We start from the raw sequence: 18,109 nt of genomic DNA, 5'->3' as shown, positions 1-18,109 counted from the left end.
TTCATAACCATCACCCAGCAGCTGTATCTACAATCATCCTGTAGAGTCATACATAATGGAAACCTCACAGCTTTGCAATAGAGACATGAGTCTGACAGGGCTGTTTACTGTCCCCTTTTCTCTTCCTATTGGCAGTTGACTGGATCATGAAGGCAACCACAGCTGAACAAAACCTGGGTATTCAGTGGACGATGTGGTCCCAGTTAGAAGATATGGACTTCGCCGACGACATAGTCCTCTTGTCACACACCAAAACACAAATGCAGACCAAACTCACAAAACTTACCAGAATTGCAGCCACTACAGGACTTAACATCAATGAAACAAAAACCAAGGTGATGACCATGAACCACAAAACAGAAGCCATTAAACTGGATGGAGAGGCACTAGAAGAGGTGGACACATATACATATTTAGGAAGTGTTGTTGGGAAGGATGGAGGGAGTGACAAAGACTTACAAGCAAGAGTAGGGAAGGCAAGATCAGCCTTTCTAGTGCTTAAGCCAATATGGAATGCAAAATATATTTCCACAAATACAAAACTCTGCATCTTCAACTCCAATGTTAAATCAGTTTTATTATATGGGGCAGAAACTTGGAGAACCACAAAAGCATCATCAAACAAGCTACAAACATTCATTAACAGATGCTTACGACACATCCTGAAAATTTACTGGCCTGATACTATCACAAATGAAGAACTCTGGCAAACCACACAACAAGAACAAATTGAAACCCAAATCAAATGCAGGAAATGGGGCTGGATCGGGCACACCTTAAGAAAACCATCCTCTAACACGACCAGACAGGCCTTAACCTGGAACCCACAAGGGAAAAGAAAGCCAGGAAGACCAAGAAACAGCTGGAAAAGGACTGTTGAGGCAGAACTCAAGAAAGCAACATCATCTTGGAAGGAAGCAGAGAAGATCGCTCAACACCGAACCACCTGGAGGAAGTTCATGAATGACCTATGCTCCCCAAAGAGCAAAAGGGTTTAAGTCAAGTCACAGCCTAATGTTTTTACTACTGTTTTACTGCTACACTGTTTTTCATGCTATACTAGCACACATGACCAATGGCTTCTGCTACAATACTGAATGGCTGTAACCCTATTACCTCAACCTATTCTTGCACTGACATAGTTTTTTTATATTACCTTGTCTACATTATACTTTATTCTCTATTGTACAGTGGAGTTTTGTTATATGTTTATACTTATATCTACCATTTCTGCTGTAAGTGCATGTTATGTGTGATGTCTGTATGTTACTGAGACCTTGCATTTCCCCTTGGGGATCAATAAAGTATCTATCTATCTATCTACATCTTCATACATTGAATTACCAGTTTTCAGTAATGCACTTCAAGCATACTACTTATAGGCCTATTTCTTTTTCGATTTCTTAAAAGATTGAGCTTGGTCTGGCGAAAGCCAAACTAACGATGGACCTCACAGTTGCAAAATGTACTGGTATTTAATTTGTGCATTGACAATAAAGTTGAATATCATATGAACTAGATGACTAAACTCTTGCATATGTAGAAAAAGAAACATTCACAAAAATCCATGACATGACCTCTTCTTGATAGCTGTTGAAAACTGCATGGAACTGACAGGAATTGTTTTGTTTAATAATAAATAAATAAATAAATAAACACATTATGCTGCTACCTTCTGCTTTTCCCAAATACAATGTAGCCTACAGGTGTACCTTTCATCAGTCCAGTTGCAATGGATGGACTGTGATGAACTGCCCTACTTGTGATTGTTTAGAGATTTTAAAGGTTTAATAACAATGCTACCAATTTTTTGTCAAGTGCTACAAATCGATTCACCTTTACAGCGCCAGTAGGCTACTTTCTGTGCGGCCCGCAAACACACATGCCAAACAAGCATACACATATTTTGTACCGCCATGCGGTACATCTAGTTTCATTAATTATGGCTAACTTAATGGGGAAATCCGGTGTAAAATGTGTTTTGCTTATGCTTAGCATGGAAACAAATTTGAACGTTCTGGCCGATGTTTCCAAAAAGCTGTCAGAGTCATGGCTAAGTAGTACAGCGGCTAAGCACCGGAATCGTTCAGTTTTCGCAGAAAGCATGAAACTTGGCACAGTTATACTACTACCCTTAGTTATCAAAAATTGAAATGGACCCCAACACATAGCGCCCCCTAGTGGCTGCCATCTTGAATTCAAATATGGCTACCATTCTTAATAGAATTGTTGATACAACTTTAAAATTAAACAAGATAAAAAAGTCTTTTAAGTTCTAACACTCAATTTTTAGGGTCAAGGAAGCTATTGACATGATTTCCAAACAAACTTGACGTTGGCCATTTTGAAATCCAATATGGCGGATACCAAATGTGAAAATATAGACCATCTCTATTGGTATTCATGATAGAAATATCATTCAAAAATAATTTCAAAGTTTGAACAGTCATTTTATCACATGACAACCTCAATAATATACGAGGCATCAAGTATAATCTGGTAAGATTCCAATATGGCCACTATGTGTAAGAATATAAGACAATTATTCTATATCTTGGTTAATTGAAGTAACTACCTCTTATTCTTATTCTACCTTCTTCTCTTTCTGAGCAAACCTTAACTCTTACTATACACTGCTCAAAATAATTATACACTTTAAAAAATAAAACACATCAGATCTCAATGGGGAAAAACATGCTGGATATCTACATTACATTACATTTGGCTGACGCATTTTTAGCCAAAGCGACTTACAACCTGGTAAACAGTTTAACACTTTTAAAACAATTCTCTCAACAATTCTAGAACAATTTCAAACAATTCAAAAAGGTAGAGTACAATAGGGAAAAGTGCATCAGTGAGTGCTGTTTTTATATAGTCAAGTCAGGTGGTAAGTGCTAGAATTAGCTAGTTGTAAGTAGTGCTACGAGAGGAGATATTCTCTGAAGAGCTGGGTCTTCAGGAGTTTTTTGAAGATGGAGAGAGATGTCCCTGCTCTAGTAGGAACTGGTAGCGCGTTCTACCAACGAGGAATAACAGATGAACAAAGTTTGGATTGACCTGAGCGTACCGGTGGCAGAGCTAGACGATGTTTGTCTAAAGAGCGCAATGGTCAGGGGGTAGCATATATGCCTGTATGAGGGCATTCGAGTAGGTGGGAGCAGTAGGTTTAGCTGGGAGGACCAGCAGTTTGTTTTTTGAGAGGTTTAGCTGGAGGTGGTGTGCCTTCATCCATGAAGATATGTCTGAGAGGCAATCCGAGGTCCGTGCCGAGACCAAGGGGTCATCAGGTGGAACAGATAAAGCTATGTGTCATCTGCATAACAGTGGTATGAGAAGCTGTGCGAATAAATAATCTGTCCCAAAGAAGTGGTGTGGATCGCAAAGAGAAGGGGGCCCAGTAGTGCGCCCTGGGGGACCCCTGTGGTGGGATGGTGAGGTGCGGACAGCTCTCCAAGCCATGATACGTTAAACGAGCATCCTGTGAGGTAGGATTCAAACTGATATGGACTGGGTAATATGTTAGGAACAAAAGGATGCCACTTCGTTATTTGGGAATGAAAATGATCAATCCACAGAGGACTGAATTAAAAGACCCCCCGAAAATCTAAGTGGAAAAAATGACGTGGCAAGCTAGTCCATTTTGCTTGAATTTCAGCGCAGCAACTCATGATGGTACTCAGTAGTTCGTATGGCCCTGACATGCTTGATGGCATCGGGGCATGCTCTTAATGAAACAGCAGATGGTGTCCTGGGGTATCTGATCCCAGATGTGGACATGGCCATCACTGAGCTCCTTGACAGTCGGTGTTGCAACCTGGCGGTGTTGGATGGACCAAAATATAATGTCCCAGAGGTGTTCAATCGGATTTAAGTCAGGGGAGTGTGGGGGGACAGTCAATGGTATCAATGCCTTCATCCTCCAGGAACTGCCTCCACATTCTCGCTACATGTGTCCAGCCATTGTTGTGCACCAGGAGGAACCCAGAAGTTTTCATCCTGATGCCTAAGAGCAGTGAGGGTGCAGTTGTCTTGCCCGTAGAGGTGTATGCGTCCTTCCAAGGATATCCCTCCTCAAACCATCACTGGCCAACCACCAAACCAGTCATGCTGAATGATGTTGCAGGCAGCATTACATTCTCCAAGACATCTTTAGACCTCACATGTGCTCAGGGTGAACCTGGTCTCATTTGTGAAAAGCACAGGGCGTCAATGGCGAAACTGCCAATTTTTGTATTCTATGGCAAATGCCAATTGAGCTGCACGGTGCTGGGCAGTGAGCATAGGTCCTTCCAGAGGCCATCGGGCCTTCAGGCCACCTTCATGAAGTCTGACAGTGTGGTCAGAGACATTCACACCAGCGGCCAGGAGGAGGTCATTTTGTAGGGCTCTGGCAGGGCTCCCACTGTTTGTTGTTGCACAAAGGAGCAGATACTGGTCCTGCTGCTAGGTTAAGGACCCTCTACCATCCTGCCCAGCTCTTCTAGAGCAACTGTCTCCTGGAATCTCCAACATGCTCTTGAGACTGCGCTGGGAGACACAGCAATCCTTCTAGCAATGGAACGTTTTGGTGTGCCATTCTGGAGGAGTTGGACTACCTGTGCAACGTTTGTAGGTTCCAGGTACTGGCTTATGCTACCAGTAGTGACACTGACCCTAGCCAAATGTGAAACTACTGAAAAATCAGTCACGGAGGATAAAGATGGAAAAAGTATCATTTGCCACCATTCCTGTTTTTACAGACCTATCTCCCTTCTTCCTTTCTTGTCATAGTTTTTGGAGAAAGTGATCTTCAAGCAAGTCTTGGACTTAACTATATCAGAACAACCTCAACTTTACTTGTATTGAGCTTTTGGTGTTTCCACCACAAAGCACACCCAAGGACTGGGCGCTGAACGCACTAGCCAGTGTCCTAAAAGTGCTGGTTCAAGCACTCTAAAAAATAATACACTGGCTCAACTTAAAAAAATTGAGGTAACAATTTGCATGGATCTTTTTAAGTAATTTCAACTCAAGCCGTTTTTGAGTAAATATTGTGAGACTTATATAGTTAGAACAACTGAATTAAATTAATATAATTAAGTTGGTTCAACTTAATTAAGCTTTTAAAGGACAAATCAAGTTGATTGTGCTAAACTAATTGAGTTCTTTTCACTATAAAAGTCTCATAATATTTACTCAAAAACCAACTTCAGTTGAAATGACTTAAAAAAATTAAGGTAACAATTTGCATGGATCTTTTTAAGTTATAGTAACTTACTTCACTTCTGTCTGAATAAAAGCACACAGCAATTTAAATTTTCTGAAAGCATTGTTTATTTTTAAAGTAATGGCAACTGGTCCAGTTGTGCAATGAATGAATGTAGAGATCCGTCTGAATTCGTCATTTATCTGTTATAAAAGAAAGGCACAATGTTAGAAAATTTACCTCAAGACAAACAACAAAATGAACAAAATCTACGTGGTTTGCAGGGATTGACACAGAATATTTCTCAAACTTCAAAAATAAATAAATGTTGGCCTACCTATTAGGCCTATGTTCAGGTTAAGCTAAGAATGTCAAATGGCCCACAAACCTTCATAAATAGTGACAATGTTAGGCTTAACTAGGACGACCAAATATGATCCTCAAACACGTGCAGTGTTAGAACTAGCAATGCTAAAATGTTAAGTGCTGAATGCAGCTGCCACTGTGAAGTTTGAAGACACCAGACAGCTAAATTTACTTTTACTAACTCCAAATTATCAAAGGGCAGGCTGCAGGTAACTTTGAAGACGCCAGCTACCAAAGTCATCTTTTCAAATGGTTTAATTACCGTGCAAGCAGCAGCTAGCTTGGAAGACACGATAGCTACTGTCTGTAGATAGCTAGGTAAAATCCATCTTTTCAAATATTCAAATTAGCAAAAGGGCAAGCTGTAGCGTTAATTTAATTTGTAGTGTCACATGACAAAGATTTTGATGCACTGTGTGCCGTTGTTTGATGTTGCTTTTAAAACAAACACAAAAATAGTAGGCTAGACTACTTTGCACGTACCTTTGATGTTCGATGCAAGCTACAGGATCCGGTGCCATAATTTCTGTTACTTCTCAGGCGTGGTCTGGAAGGTCCTGAACGTTGAGTCGTGTTATCAGCTTTATAAGTTTGGTCACGAGATTTACAAGTTTCAGTAACTTAATACTTTCTATTGTTAGGTGAAAGCAAGACTGTGTGTTGAAAATCCATATATTAATAAGTTGAGACAGCTTTCTTTCTTTTTTAGTATGACAAACTCCTTAAAATAAGTTGTCAACTCACCTATACATGTACAAGTAGCAAACTTAATTTTTTTATGTCGAAAATGTTCTTCATTTTAAGTTTTATCTACTAACCTCATGAATCATTTTTTAGAGTGTGGGTTTTAGCCTCCTTGCTAGCATGCCAGCCTCTAGGGGGCAAATTAGAAGGATTGAGTCCAGGCAAGTGCAGGGTTTAGTCACACAGTCAAAACTTCACACATAGCCTAAACGCACCCCAGTTTTTGACTCAGAATGTTTGTCAGAATGTATGGCTACTTCTTTAAAATCCAACATGTCTACCATTATTTATGCATGATTGTCTCATTATATATTTCATAATGCTGAAAGATGGCTATAGATGTCATATTATGTGTTAAAAGCAGCATAGCATTATAAATGTAGAAAAAAGGGCATATTTTGGTGGCCAAATTTGAAGTCAAGATAGGGGCCACTAGGGGGCGCTATGTGTTGGGGTCCATTTCAATTTTTGATCACTAGGGGTAGTACTATAACTGTACCAAGTTTCGTGCTTTCTGCAAAAACTGAACGAATCAGGTAAAAATCTGGCCTTAGCAGCTGTACTAAAGAGTTTGTCTATGTAGCCATCATTTTTATTTTCACAAAATGCTAAGCATGCATGTATTTAAGTGTCTTAAAAAAGTGTGCTTAAATTGGGCAATGCATGATTTCATAACAGGCCAAATAGAAAATAAATGTTAAATATAGCCTAGATATAATATTAAAATTAGATGATATAGGGGTATAGAGTTAGATAAGGTTGCATGGCTCCAGAACTCACACCAGTGGATTGTGTCTTAAAGGAGCCACACCACTTTTATGACACTAGTGCTGTTCTGTTGACCTTTAGTTTTGTTGCTACTGTGCATGTGACAGGCCAATGAGTTCTATCCAACATTGATGGTATGTTTAGAAAAAAAGTCAGCACATTTTAATCATATCGCAATAATACCAATAACCGTGATAATTTTGGTCATGTTTTTTCATGAAATGTTTATACATCTCTAGTGGCTGGTAAAAAAGTTGAGTGGCTGGTAGAGCCAGCCACAATGGTAGGTGGAAAAAAATATTTTATTTCCATCCCTAATACATACGTACACTCATAGACATTCATATTTGTAATTCTCAATCTGTCCATTTCTTTCCACAAAACTCACCAGAGGTCATCATTTAATGGGTTATTTTTAAAAAAAATTCTACCGGGGGGCATGCCCCCAGACCCCCTACAATTGCCGAGCTACTACCTTTTTCAGGTGGGCAGGGCGGCAGTGTTCGAATTACCATAGGGCCCGGTAGTGCCCAGCCCCCTTAGTTCTGGCCAGGGCACTACTAGTTCTGCTCGAAATCACTGTCAGAGGGGGCCCACTCATTCATTGTCAAGTTGCCAACCCGTAACTATGATAATCTACATTTTCCCTGTTGGTTGCAATGTGTATTTCCCCCCCAGACTGCAGGGGCACTGCTCCGCATAATAGCCCCGTCCTGTCCGATCTCACCCTCCTCTGAATCGAGTTGTTATTAATTTTGCTAGAGCGTTGTTAGCGATTGAGCAATTGGCAGCAGTGGAAAAAGTTAAAAGGAATGTATAATTTAATTAGAATTAGATATTAGAAAATTGTTACAACACGTTTTTACCTACTTCGGCAGAATGCGAGAGAGGATTCTCTGCGCTTAATGACATTGATGACAAAGCCAGAAATCGTTTAAGGGAGCGCAGCTTAAATGCGCTTCTTTTTCTGAGCATCAATGCGCCTCCCCTGGTCCAGTTCAACCCTAAGCCATTCGTGAAATCATGGCTCAAGGCTGGGCATCGTCTATCAACTGCGTGGAAAACGGGGAAAAATGCCCAGAAAGAGACTAATAGGTCACTTTGGGACCAGTAGGCTTAGCCGAGATGTGATAGACAGCTGTTTTGTGTTAACTTTCAGTTTTTTCAGTTGTGCGATGTTCAGTTGTGCACGTAAAATATTTGACAATTAGCTCTGCTCAGATTCATTTTTGACAATAGTCTTTGTTATTAGGCTGAATTTCATAATGTCATAGATTTCATTTTAATAAACTGGCTACCCTGCTTATTATAATCTTTTGGATGTTGAATTCCCCCCCCCGCCCCCCCTCAAGTGGCCCCCCCTGTAAACGACGGGGTAATTCGAACACTGCAGGGCGGCCCTTTTCATGTCTGTGCCCAGGGGCGCAGAGGCTCATAATCCTCCCATGCCACAGGGTAAAAACACTGGTTGTTTTCAAGTGCAATCAATAAATTAATTGTACATTTTTAAGAAACTTTTCCATTCTATTATTTTTTTTTACATAGGCCTAAATCAGTGATTATACATAGCAAAAGAGTCAGGGAACAGACATTTTTTAAATTAGGTTTAGGGAAAAATTTAACGCACATACACTATCTATGACTTCACAAAATCTCACTCCAGCCAAACACCCAAAGTTGCCACCTGACTGCTCCCCGAGCGCCGCTGTTGATGCAGGCAGCTCACTGCGCCGGGATTAGTGTGTGCTTCACCTCACTGTGTGTTCACTGTGTGCTGAGTGTGTTTCACTAATTCGCGGATTGAGATAAATGCAGAGACCAAATTTCCCTCACGGGATCAAGAGAGTATATATACTTATACTTACTTACTTTATTGACAAACAACCAAATGTCATAATCTGAGTGTGTGTACAGTTCAAATTCTAACCACCAGGGGCCACTGAATCAAGTTCCAATGGGGGAGTTTAGGGCTGCTCTCCTGCTCAAATGCATCTCAACATGTGCCAGAACATGTCAATGAAAACCAGAGACAGAGGGACAGATACTTTAGGCTGCATATCTGACACAGAAGAGCAGGACTAAATTGGATTGGTTTTGGAATAGATTATAATCTTCAGCCATGATCCAGTGCATGAAGACATTACTGTTTTGTGTTGCCTATTTCTCTGGTAAGATTATGTTTTACATTGGAAAATAACTGAAATTACGATTCTATGAACATGAATTAAATCTTTGTCTTCACAGTGTGCTCTGTAAAGGCGGACTCCGTTACTCAACCTACAGATGAGACGGGTCTGGAGGGCAGCATGGTGACCCTCAGCTGTCAGTATGACACCAAAGCCTCAGCACTTAGCCAGTATCTCTTCTGGTACCAGCAGAAACCAAACGGATTCCCCAGATACATGCTACAGAAAAGTAATAATGGAGATAACTATGATGATCACTTCAGGGCAAGATTCAATGCTACACTCAAAACTGATGGAAAAACTGTTCATCTGATGATCCAGAATTTGCAGGTGTCTGACTCTGCTGTGTACTACTGTGCTCTGAGGCCCACAGTGATAGCTGCACTTACACCATTCATGCAAAAACTGTCTGACATCACCTCTCAACTCTATCCGTGCACAGCACTATTAAAACCATTTACAAATCAAGATCAAATAGATTTCAAGGATCACCTTCCTGAGACTAAAGGTAAAATGGTTAAAAATCTTAAAAACATAATGATTCATCAATAATTCTTTAGATTAGAAAATGCATTCCTCTATATTATCAAAATTGCTTACAATAGGTATAATAAGATCGAGGCACAATTCAAATTTATTGCTGTGTTCAGTCCTGTGTCTTGGGTGGGATGAGCAGTCTGTGACAGATTGAAATGAGAAGAGTCCTCCTACATCTGCTTGCCATCACTGGCCCTCAGCTGTGGCAGTACTGCTTTTAACTGCTGGACAGCTACAGCTATGTACTCTGTTGATAATATGTCAGATAAGCTCTAAACTAACATTTTTAATTTGAGTCATAATTGCTGAAAGAATTGATTATGAGAAGATGTGGAAATAAAAAGCTCATTTGAGGTCACTAGTCGCAGCAGTTACAGCAAACAAATTAACATAATGAGGAAAGGGGCTTCATCTGACCAATGGCTTGAAACACTGAGACACTTTTTAATTTGTAATTAGAAACCATGAAAACTGGCAAATGCACATAATTAGAGTCAGAATGTAATAATTTAGCATTTTATGCAAAGTAAAGCCTCCCAATTGTGTAGAATATATTTATGCACATCTCCAATGATGCCGTCAGGCGACTGCAGACCCCAGTGCCTACAGTATGTCACTAAACTATTGAAGAGGAGGGGCCAACATGAGAAGACGTGATGTGAAGGATCCTGCTGAAGCAGAGGAGGAGGAGAGTCTGAGCTGAAGGAGCTCAAGCTGCTGCACTCTTTGTCTTGTTTGGAGCCTTGTTGAGTTCACTATGCTGCTCTACTCAGTGCTACTCCTCACGGTCAGAGCAGGTAAGATGTCTTGTTCATGATTTAGACATGCATACAGTTCACAATAATTACTGTATATGTGAATGTATTATATGCATACCATTATGTACTTTTGTGATTTTTATTCCTGACTGCCATGGTTGTGCCCTTGAGCAAGGCCCTACTACACTCTTAAGTTGATCAAAGGAGACTGGCCCCTGCAATTTGTATCTGTAAGTCCCTTGAGCTGAATAAAAAATCTTTGTTTCCACTGACAGGACTCGCTTATGGAGATGAGATTACTCCAGACAGGACTGAGGTGTCTGATGTGGAGGGATCTGATTTAACCCTTTCATGCAGCTACTCCTCTTCAGTTTCAGTCTATTTACTGTGGTATCGACAGCATCCAAACTCAACTCCCCAGTATCTTCTAACCACTTACACTGTTGATACAAATGGCTTGAAATCAAGCGTAGACCCCCGTCTGTCTGCAAGAATGACTCAAGAGAAAGTCTATCTGAATCTCTCCTCTGCTGAACTCTCAGACTCTGCCCTCTACTACTGTGCCCTGCAGCCCACAGTGAATGACAAACACACATCCCCATACAAAAACCTATGACAGGAACAGACAGGCAGGCATACCTTATGAGTGCAGTTGTCATTTAAAACTGAGGGAGTCATAATCATATTATAAGACAAGAGCAGTGGGCTGAGGTTATACAATTATGAAAGATAATTAAAACATGTATTTTATTTACAAAACAATCCCTGTCATTCCCATGCAGTTTTCAACAGCTACCAAGACGAGAGGTCATGCCATGGATTTTTGTGAATGTTTCTTCTTCTACATTTGCAAGATTTCAGTCATCTTTAGTTCATATGATATTCAACTTTATTGTCAATGCACAAATTAAATACCAATAGTCTAAAACGAAATGCAGTTTTACATCTAACCAGTGGTACAAATAACTGACATGTCCAAAAGGGCCTTCATGAAATGTGTCGCTAGACTGTTCACATTTTAACGGGCCAAGTTGAGAGCTGCATCCGTTATTGTTCGTGGGAAAAATACTGATTTCCACATTGCAACTACTGAATCCATGGTCAGGGACCACCAGCAATGTCCTCGGACCACTGGTTGAAAACATCTGGCTTACAGTATCAAGCGGACTTAAGCTGCCACCTCTTGGCAAAAAGTTGTAATACATTTCACCCAGCTGTGTGAATCACAGAAAGCGCGAATGAAGTGTCCACTTCTAAATTGGACACACTGTACAGTAGCTTAGCTGAAGGTCTGTGGCTAAAGCAGCCATAATGAAAGTGTTATCATTGTTTGGATACTTCACACACACATGCTTTTTAATCGCATAGACTACAACTACCAAGCTGGAATCAAAGCACACCGATTCACCACCTCTCACACCCTAAACACGCACTTCAAACAAACAAACAAGCGTCTCAGTCTCACGCATGTATAGAAATAGGCAAAACTGTATCAGACGTAACGTTGGTAAATCATCCATCGCACAGAATGATTTGTAGCACGTGCAACAGGTAGGCCTACAGCCCTGCCCTAGATACATCTCTCAAAATGCGCTCTAAAACATTTTGTGGAGATGTAGATCATCACGGGTGGAGATGTAGATCATCACAGGTGCATTATTAAATCTACATTGTGACGAGTTGACACAAATGATTCACTTTGACGAATTTATGTAGTCTAGTCAATTACATCGTCTCAGCCCTAGTTACTTTACTTTGAGCCATGCTCTTCCTTAAAGGAGAATTCCGGTGTGATTTTGACCTAAAGTGTGTTGAAACATGATACCGAGTGTGAACGTATGTCTCATAGCTCACCTCGGCTTGTCCCCTGCACTCAGAAATCTGGCGCTAGTTAGCCAATGCTACCAACAGTTTTTCGTTGCGGTGCCTCGGGCATCGGCCTAGCCATGCAAATAAATCTGTTTAGTCACGATAAGTCGAGCGACGAGTACGAACGAACAGGTATGATAAGGGGTCAGATTCAGTGGAAATGCATGGATTCCAGTTGCTGCTACTGGAAGCAACTGAATCCATGCATTTCCACTGAATTATTTTTGGAATAATTCTCCCATTAATACTCTTATTATGCACTTCCTCTGTAGGGTAGTTATGGTGGTTTCACATCTGAGACACTGGCTGTGTTAATATGATTCCTCTGGTATTGGTATTATTTTCAGCTTTTGTGGGTATGTATCTATGTTTTTTAAGGTGTTTGAATGCTATTGAAGATTAAGCTAGCCTAAATGAACAAGAAAACAAATATGACATTTTTTTTCTATATTTAGCAATACATAATGAACAACATTTAATTATTTATATCTGTATAGGTATAACTGATGGGGACTCCATTACCCCAGTGAGTCCAGTATACTCTGCAATAGAGGGAGTGCAATAGAGTCCAGTATACTCTGCAATAGAGGGTTCAGGAACGTCAAAATACTGTTTATGTCTGAACCGAACCAATTGGGAAAAATTCTGATTCAAAGCCCTGCTAAATACAATTTCTTCATTTGCATGGGAAAGTTTACACTAGAATTTGTGAATTGAGTATCAAACTGTGCTCACAGACAATGGTTATTGGAGGTTTTCCTGAGCCCATACAGAAACAGGTCTGGTTTTAATGCAGTGCCATCTGAGGTCCAAAAGACCACGGCCATCCAATATTGTTTTTCAGCTCTGTCCCTTGTTTGCAATGTATTTCCCCAAATATCTCGCAACTTCATGTTAAAAAGCATTATAATTATATTGTTCCATAATTTGTCCACACAGGTTTACACAGACTGATGAATACCCCTACATGTACATCTGCACACAATTGGATAGATGTAATCAGTCAGAATATTTGCATTTTATGGAACGCCCCAACTTTTTCTGTGTTGGGGTTGTAAATAACCAAACTACAGTACCATGAGTGTTTTGAACACTTCAGTAAAACCTCACCCTTTATCATACTACAAAACAAAGATGATATATTTCACCTTTACAACATGAGATGTGAGACAAAAGATTATGCATTTTTGTACTTTGCACTCCAGTCATTTCTAATGGTTAGACAACAATAAAGGCAAATTGTTCTTCATTCAATTCCATTGCTACCATCTTGTTTAACAACTATGTCTATGCAGTTCCCATTGCAAATGAAAGGGGGCATCATTCTATAGCTCATGACACAATACAGTACAGAAGTTTGGGCAGACAGAGGGAGACTTTACACTGAGCTGCACTGCTGGTTGGATTTCAGTTCAGTACAGTCAAGCCATGACCAACTGGATCAAAACATCTCTCATTTTAGCTGCCTGCTTCTGTGGTGAGATTCTTATAGACAGTATAATATGTATAGAAATATTAATATACTTTTGTTAAAATACACAGTGTGCTCTGCAGAGGGGGACTCTGTTTCTCAACCTAAAGATGAGACGGGTCTGGAGGGCAGCATGGTGACACTCAGCTGTCAGTATGACACCACTGCAGCAGCAGGTCAACAGTATCTCTTCTAGTACCAGCAGAAACCAAACAGATTCCTAGATACATGCTGCGGAAAACTGCATTTGATGGCCACACTGACAAAAACTTTGAAGGAAGATTTAATACCACGCTTGACACAACAACAAAAACTTTTCCTCTAACCATCCAGAATCTGCGAGTGTCTGACTCTGCTGTCTACTACTGTGCTCTGAGGCCCACAGTGACAGGACTCTATCAAATCATGACACAAAAACCTTTCCCCCAAACCAGTAGTACTGACAATGTCCATCTGTGAAAGAGATGGGAAATTAAGACATGTTCCCCTTAAGTAGACAATTGGTCCAAACAAGCTTATAACTGATATGTTTTTTTAACCTCATCTGCTTTATTACTTGTTTCATCTATTCAGGTCAATAAAAACTTAGTTGCAATTTATATTACTGAAAGTCTACTCACCTCATATATTTTACAGAAGATTTACTTCAAATATTAAGAACACTACAGTCATAAATGATCCAGTGCTCAACTTTTTGCAAATTCTTTTCTGGTTGGATGAGAGGGAGGAGCTAGAAAGATACGATTGTGATGTCTTCACAATGCCAACACTGTGAGGAGGATTTTTGGCCTTGGATCTGCAGACCTCGACAATGATCTTCTTTCTTGGCATATTACTTATGGGCCTTTCAGGTAAACAAAAAATGATGATGGTATCCATGATGACGAGTATGCTATTGATCATTCTGAAACATAACAAATATAAGAGATAGTCATAAGAGAATAGGCTGCATAAATATTACATATATGTGTTTCTGTACAGGTAATACCCATGGGAAAGAAATCACTCCAAACAGTGTTGAACTTATCAAGGTGGAGGGAGATGATTTAACCCTCTCCTGTAGCTACAGCTCTGGAAACTATCTACAGTGGTATCGGCAGTACCCAAGATCAGCACCCCAGTTTCTCTTGTTTATCACCAGTCCTGATACGCCAGGGACATCAGAGGAGGATACTCGATTGTCTGGGAGAATGAATGAGGAGAGAAATCAAATGTTCCTGGACATCTCATCTGCTAAACTCACAGACTCTGCTCTCTACTACTGTGCCATGAGGCCCACAATGAAGGAAACAGGCACACTGTAGTACAAAAACTCACATGACATGACATGAGAGGACTTGCACTATACTGAACTCTCCTGCATCACACCTTAGCCTTCTCTCCTTTCAAAAGCTGTGCACAAAGTGGTAACCACAGAGATTAAAGACATTAATAAATGCATACTGTTCTTATTCCATACATTGTCTCGTTGTTGTCAGTTCTTTAATTCCTGTTTCTGAAGTAACCGAGCCTCTGCATGAGCCAGTGTCTACTTGTAAGTCATAACAAAATGAGAAGCTCCCAATAGTATTTTCACTTTGTAACATTTTGGCGTTAGTCCTTCATAAGTCATTTTAAAACTTGGATGTGCATGCTTTATTTTTATTCTTACTTTACTGCAGATGCAAAAAACAACAACAAACTGCCCACCAAAAGTTAGGCCGTCATGTTCCTCTAATTGTCAAGAAACACTAATTAATCAATTAATTTATGCTTGATGCGCCCTGCGACACATCAGTTAATTAGAAAACATTCGTATCAGGCCTGTTCATAGTGTGCCCTGCGGTTTCAAAATATTAAATAAATGAAGGCATTTTTATTCATTTCTTAGACCTGAAACTTCCCAGAGTTCCAGTGTCACTGCAAAGGCATTTTTTATATATAAAAAAAAACCTTGGTTGGAACCATGGCTTATAAGGGGACCTATCTGATTGAGGACAGTGTGGTAGAGATGAGTTCAAGCCTGTATCAGGTTTATTAGCACACATGCAACATTTATGCAATAAACAATGTAGTATGATGTAGTGTGACAGCAAACAATTATAATAAAAATCATTTAAAACAAAATGCAAGAATGAGTTGTTAAGTGTCCCTGTAGAAACCAAAGAAAAGTCACATAACTAAATTACACTTACAGCAACTGTGTATGTCTGACTTCATGTCTGTACCACAATATGCTTGTTAAAAATGTTATGTAAATGTAAATGTTATAATACTGCAAACAGAATTTACAGAGCAAAACACATTTTTATCAGTTCAGGGGAAAACAACCGTGCTGATGTATTCTTTAGGTCTCAGTCTGAAGCTGTAATGTTAAGGTAAAATAACTATACCGTATTGCTTTAAAACTCTTAAAAATTCTTGGGTGGAATGACCAGTATGTTTATGAACAGCCTTACTGACCAAATACTGTTTGGCTCCCAAGCCATGGCTGTGCTGTATTTTATAGCTTTAGGCTATGAGAGTTTTTTTTACTGAGAGTAACACTTCCTGTGGCTTGTTTCGCTTCCAGTGAGCAGAAAACCTCTTAAATGCACAAAGCAGCACATCTGAAAGAGAGAGAGAGAGAGAGAGAGAGAGAGAGAGAGAATTTCTGACTTGTTCCATCATATGGAGAAAACACTTCTACTGATCCTCTTTATGTCTACAGGTAAGTTGTCAAGTAAACTTAAAGAAATAATAATAATAATTACTGTAAGAAACATATTTATTTTTTTCTGTATTATTGCATCATTACATGTTTGGTCTAATTATTTGATATTATCCATTTTGCACATGGCATTTTCTGTTTCAGACATAATGGCTGACAGAATTGATCCTGAGAAAGAGTTGGTCTCTCACCATGAAGGGGAAAATGAAATGCACATTTGGAGCCAGCAGCAATTACATGAGGCTTTACTGGTACAGAAAGCATCCAAATGAAGCTCCTCAGTATTAACTGTGGAAAGGTGCTCGATCTCAGCCAGGTGGACATAAATCTGACCAACGGTTTGGTATTACTACGGAGCACTCATCTACTGAACTCATTATTAATGGCCTGACTTTGGCAGACACAGCTCTCTACTACTGTGCCCTGAGGGATGTTACCCAGTGATACAAAGTCAGCAAAAAGCTGAACAAAATCTTATTTATTCATTATGTCTTTCAGGCCAACAGACATCAAAGACATTCAAGACATTTCCTGCCAATGCTCTGATGTCAATCTAAACCTGAACGCTGAGTGTGGTCACACCTGTTACCAGAAATAAACGCTATTGAACCATACTATAATGCATGCCTTGTACAAGAAATAAATGCTAGTGCACACAGGAAATGGTGCAGATAGCTTACCCTGACTTTCTTTGCTCTAGAAAATAGTATGCTTGTGCACAAACAAAAATGCTCAGTTACTGCCTATTTTGGTCTAACTTAATGGACATTATAGATATACAGATATATTAGTAATCATCAAAGCTTAAAGGAGAACTCTGGTGATTTTTCACACTCTCTGTTTCTCAAGGTCACCATGTACTGTCGGTACAGGAAAAACAACAACAACAACAACAACAACAACAGAAAATGAGCTGCAGCCAACAGCTAGGAGCCAGGCAGCTATGGTGCTACACTATTGGGGCATCTTTAAAAAATCATGCCCCCAGGTTGTCAATAGTTATGTTTACTGTGTTGGAAAAAACACTAACCCGTCACATCCAAATTAAACACTCTGAATAATAAGACTGAATTGTGGAGACAAGTCGGAGATGAAGTAGCTGATGAACCTTTATACCCAGTGCTTCCAGCTCTGACAAGGCCTGAGCTAAGCATGACCAAGCAGGCAAAGTGAATGGATGAATGTTCTCTGCAGTTAAACATCCAAGATCCTGATGAAGAATATTGCTCTGCCTATGTACTGTATAATCTTTGGTAAAGAATGGGACCCAGAGCTTCTGCTGATAAAATAAGGGAATTTGAGTTGTTAGCTTTTGCTGCTCATCACTGACTCCTCTGAGCCCCTAGTGCAGAAGACTGATCCACCACATCCATACCTGTGTGTGAGACTGAACAAGGAAAGAAACCGATTGTTGCTGCTGATCTCATTTGCTGAATTCTCAGACTCTGCTCTCTACTGTGTTCTGCAGCCCACAGTGACAGCAATCCCAACTTCACCGAACAAAAACCTGACTGAGGTCAGATGGAAACTAAG

The 18,109-nt window shown here is 40.0% G+C and overlaps 1 long non-coding RNA gene and 3 gene segments (V, D, J or C); all 4 read left to right on the top strand.

Moving 5' to 3' along the window:
• Window positions 1–9,010: 9,010 nt before the first annotated feature.
• On the top strand, window positions 9,011–9,924 carry LOC121722864. The segment is given in 3 exon segments: window positions 9,011–9,234; window positions 9,311–9,686; window positions 9,858–9,924. Coding segments are annotated over 3 exon segments (492 nt in total).
• A 494-nt stretch (window positions 9,925–10,418) lies between these two features.
• LOC121718441 lies at window positions 10,419–11,342 on the top strand. The segment is given in 2 exon segments: window positions 10,419–10,586; window positions 10,823–11,342. Coding segments are annotated over 2 exon segments (381 nt in total).
• A 3,305-nt stretch (window positions 11,343–14,647) lies between these two features.
• Window positions 14,648–15,345, top strand: LOC121718790. The segment is given in 2 exon segments: window positions 14,648–14,738; window positions 14,869–15,345. Coding segments are annotated over 2 exon segments (363 nt in total).
• A 1,106-nt stretch (window positions 15,346–16,451) lies between these two features.
• Window positions 16,452–17,261, top strand: LOC121719944. The gene is made up of 2 exons (XR_006034416.1): window positions 16,452–16,576; window positions 16,721–17,261. It is a non-coding gene; the product is annotated as an uncharacterized LOC121719944 (long non-coding RNA).
• The last annotated feature ends 848 nt before the right edge of the window (window positions 17,262–18,109 follow it).

The sequence above is a fragment of the Alosa sapidissima genome, chromosome 1 (genome assembly GCF_018492685.1).
Source record: "Alosa sapidissima isolate fAloSap1 chromosome 1, fAloSap1.pri, whole genome shotgun sequence".
Taxonomy (NCBI): domain Eukaryota; kingdom Metazoa; phylum Chordata; class Actinopteri; order Clupeiformes; family Clupeidae; genus Alosa; species Alosa sapidissima.
This window is presented reverse-complemented; position numbering and strand designations above follow the sequence as displayed.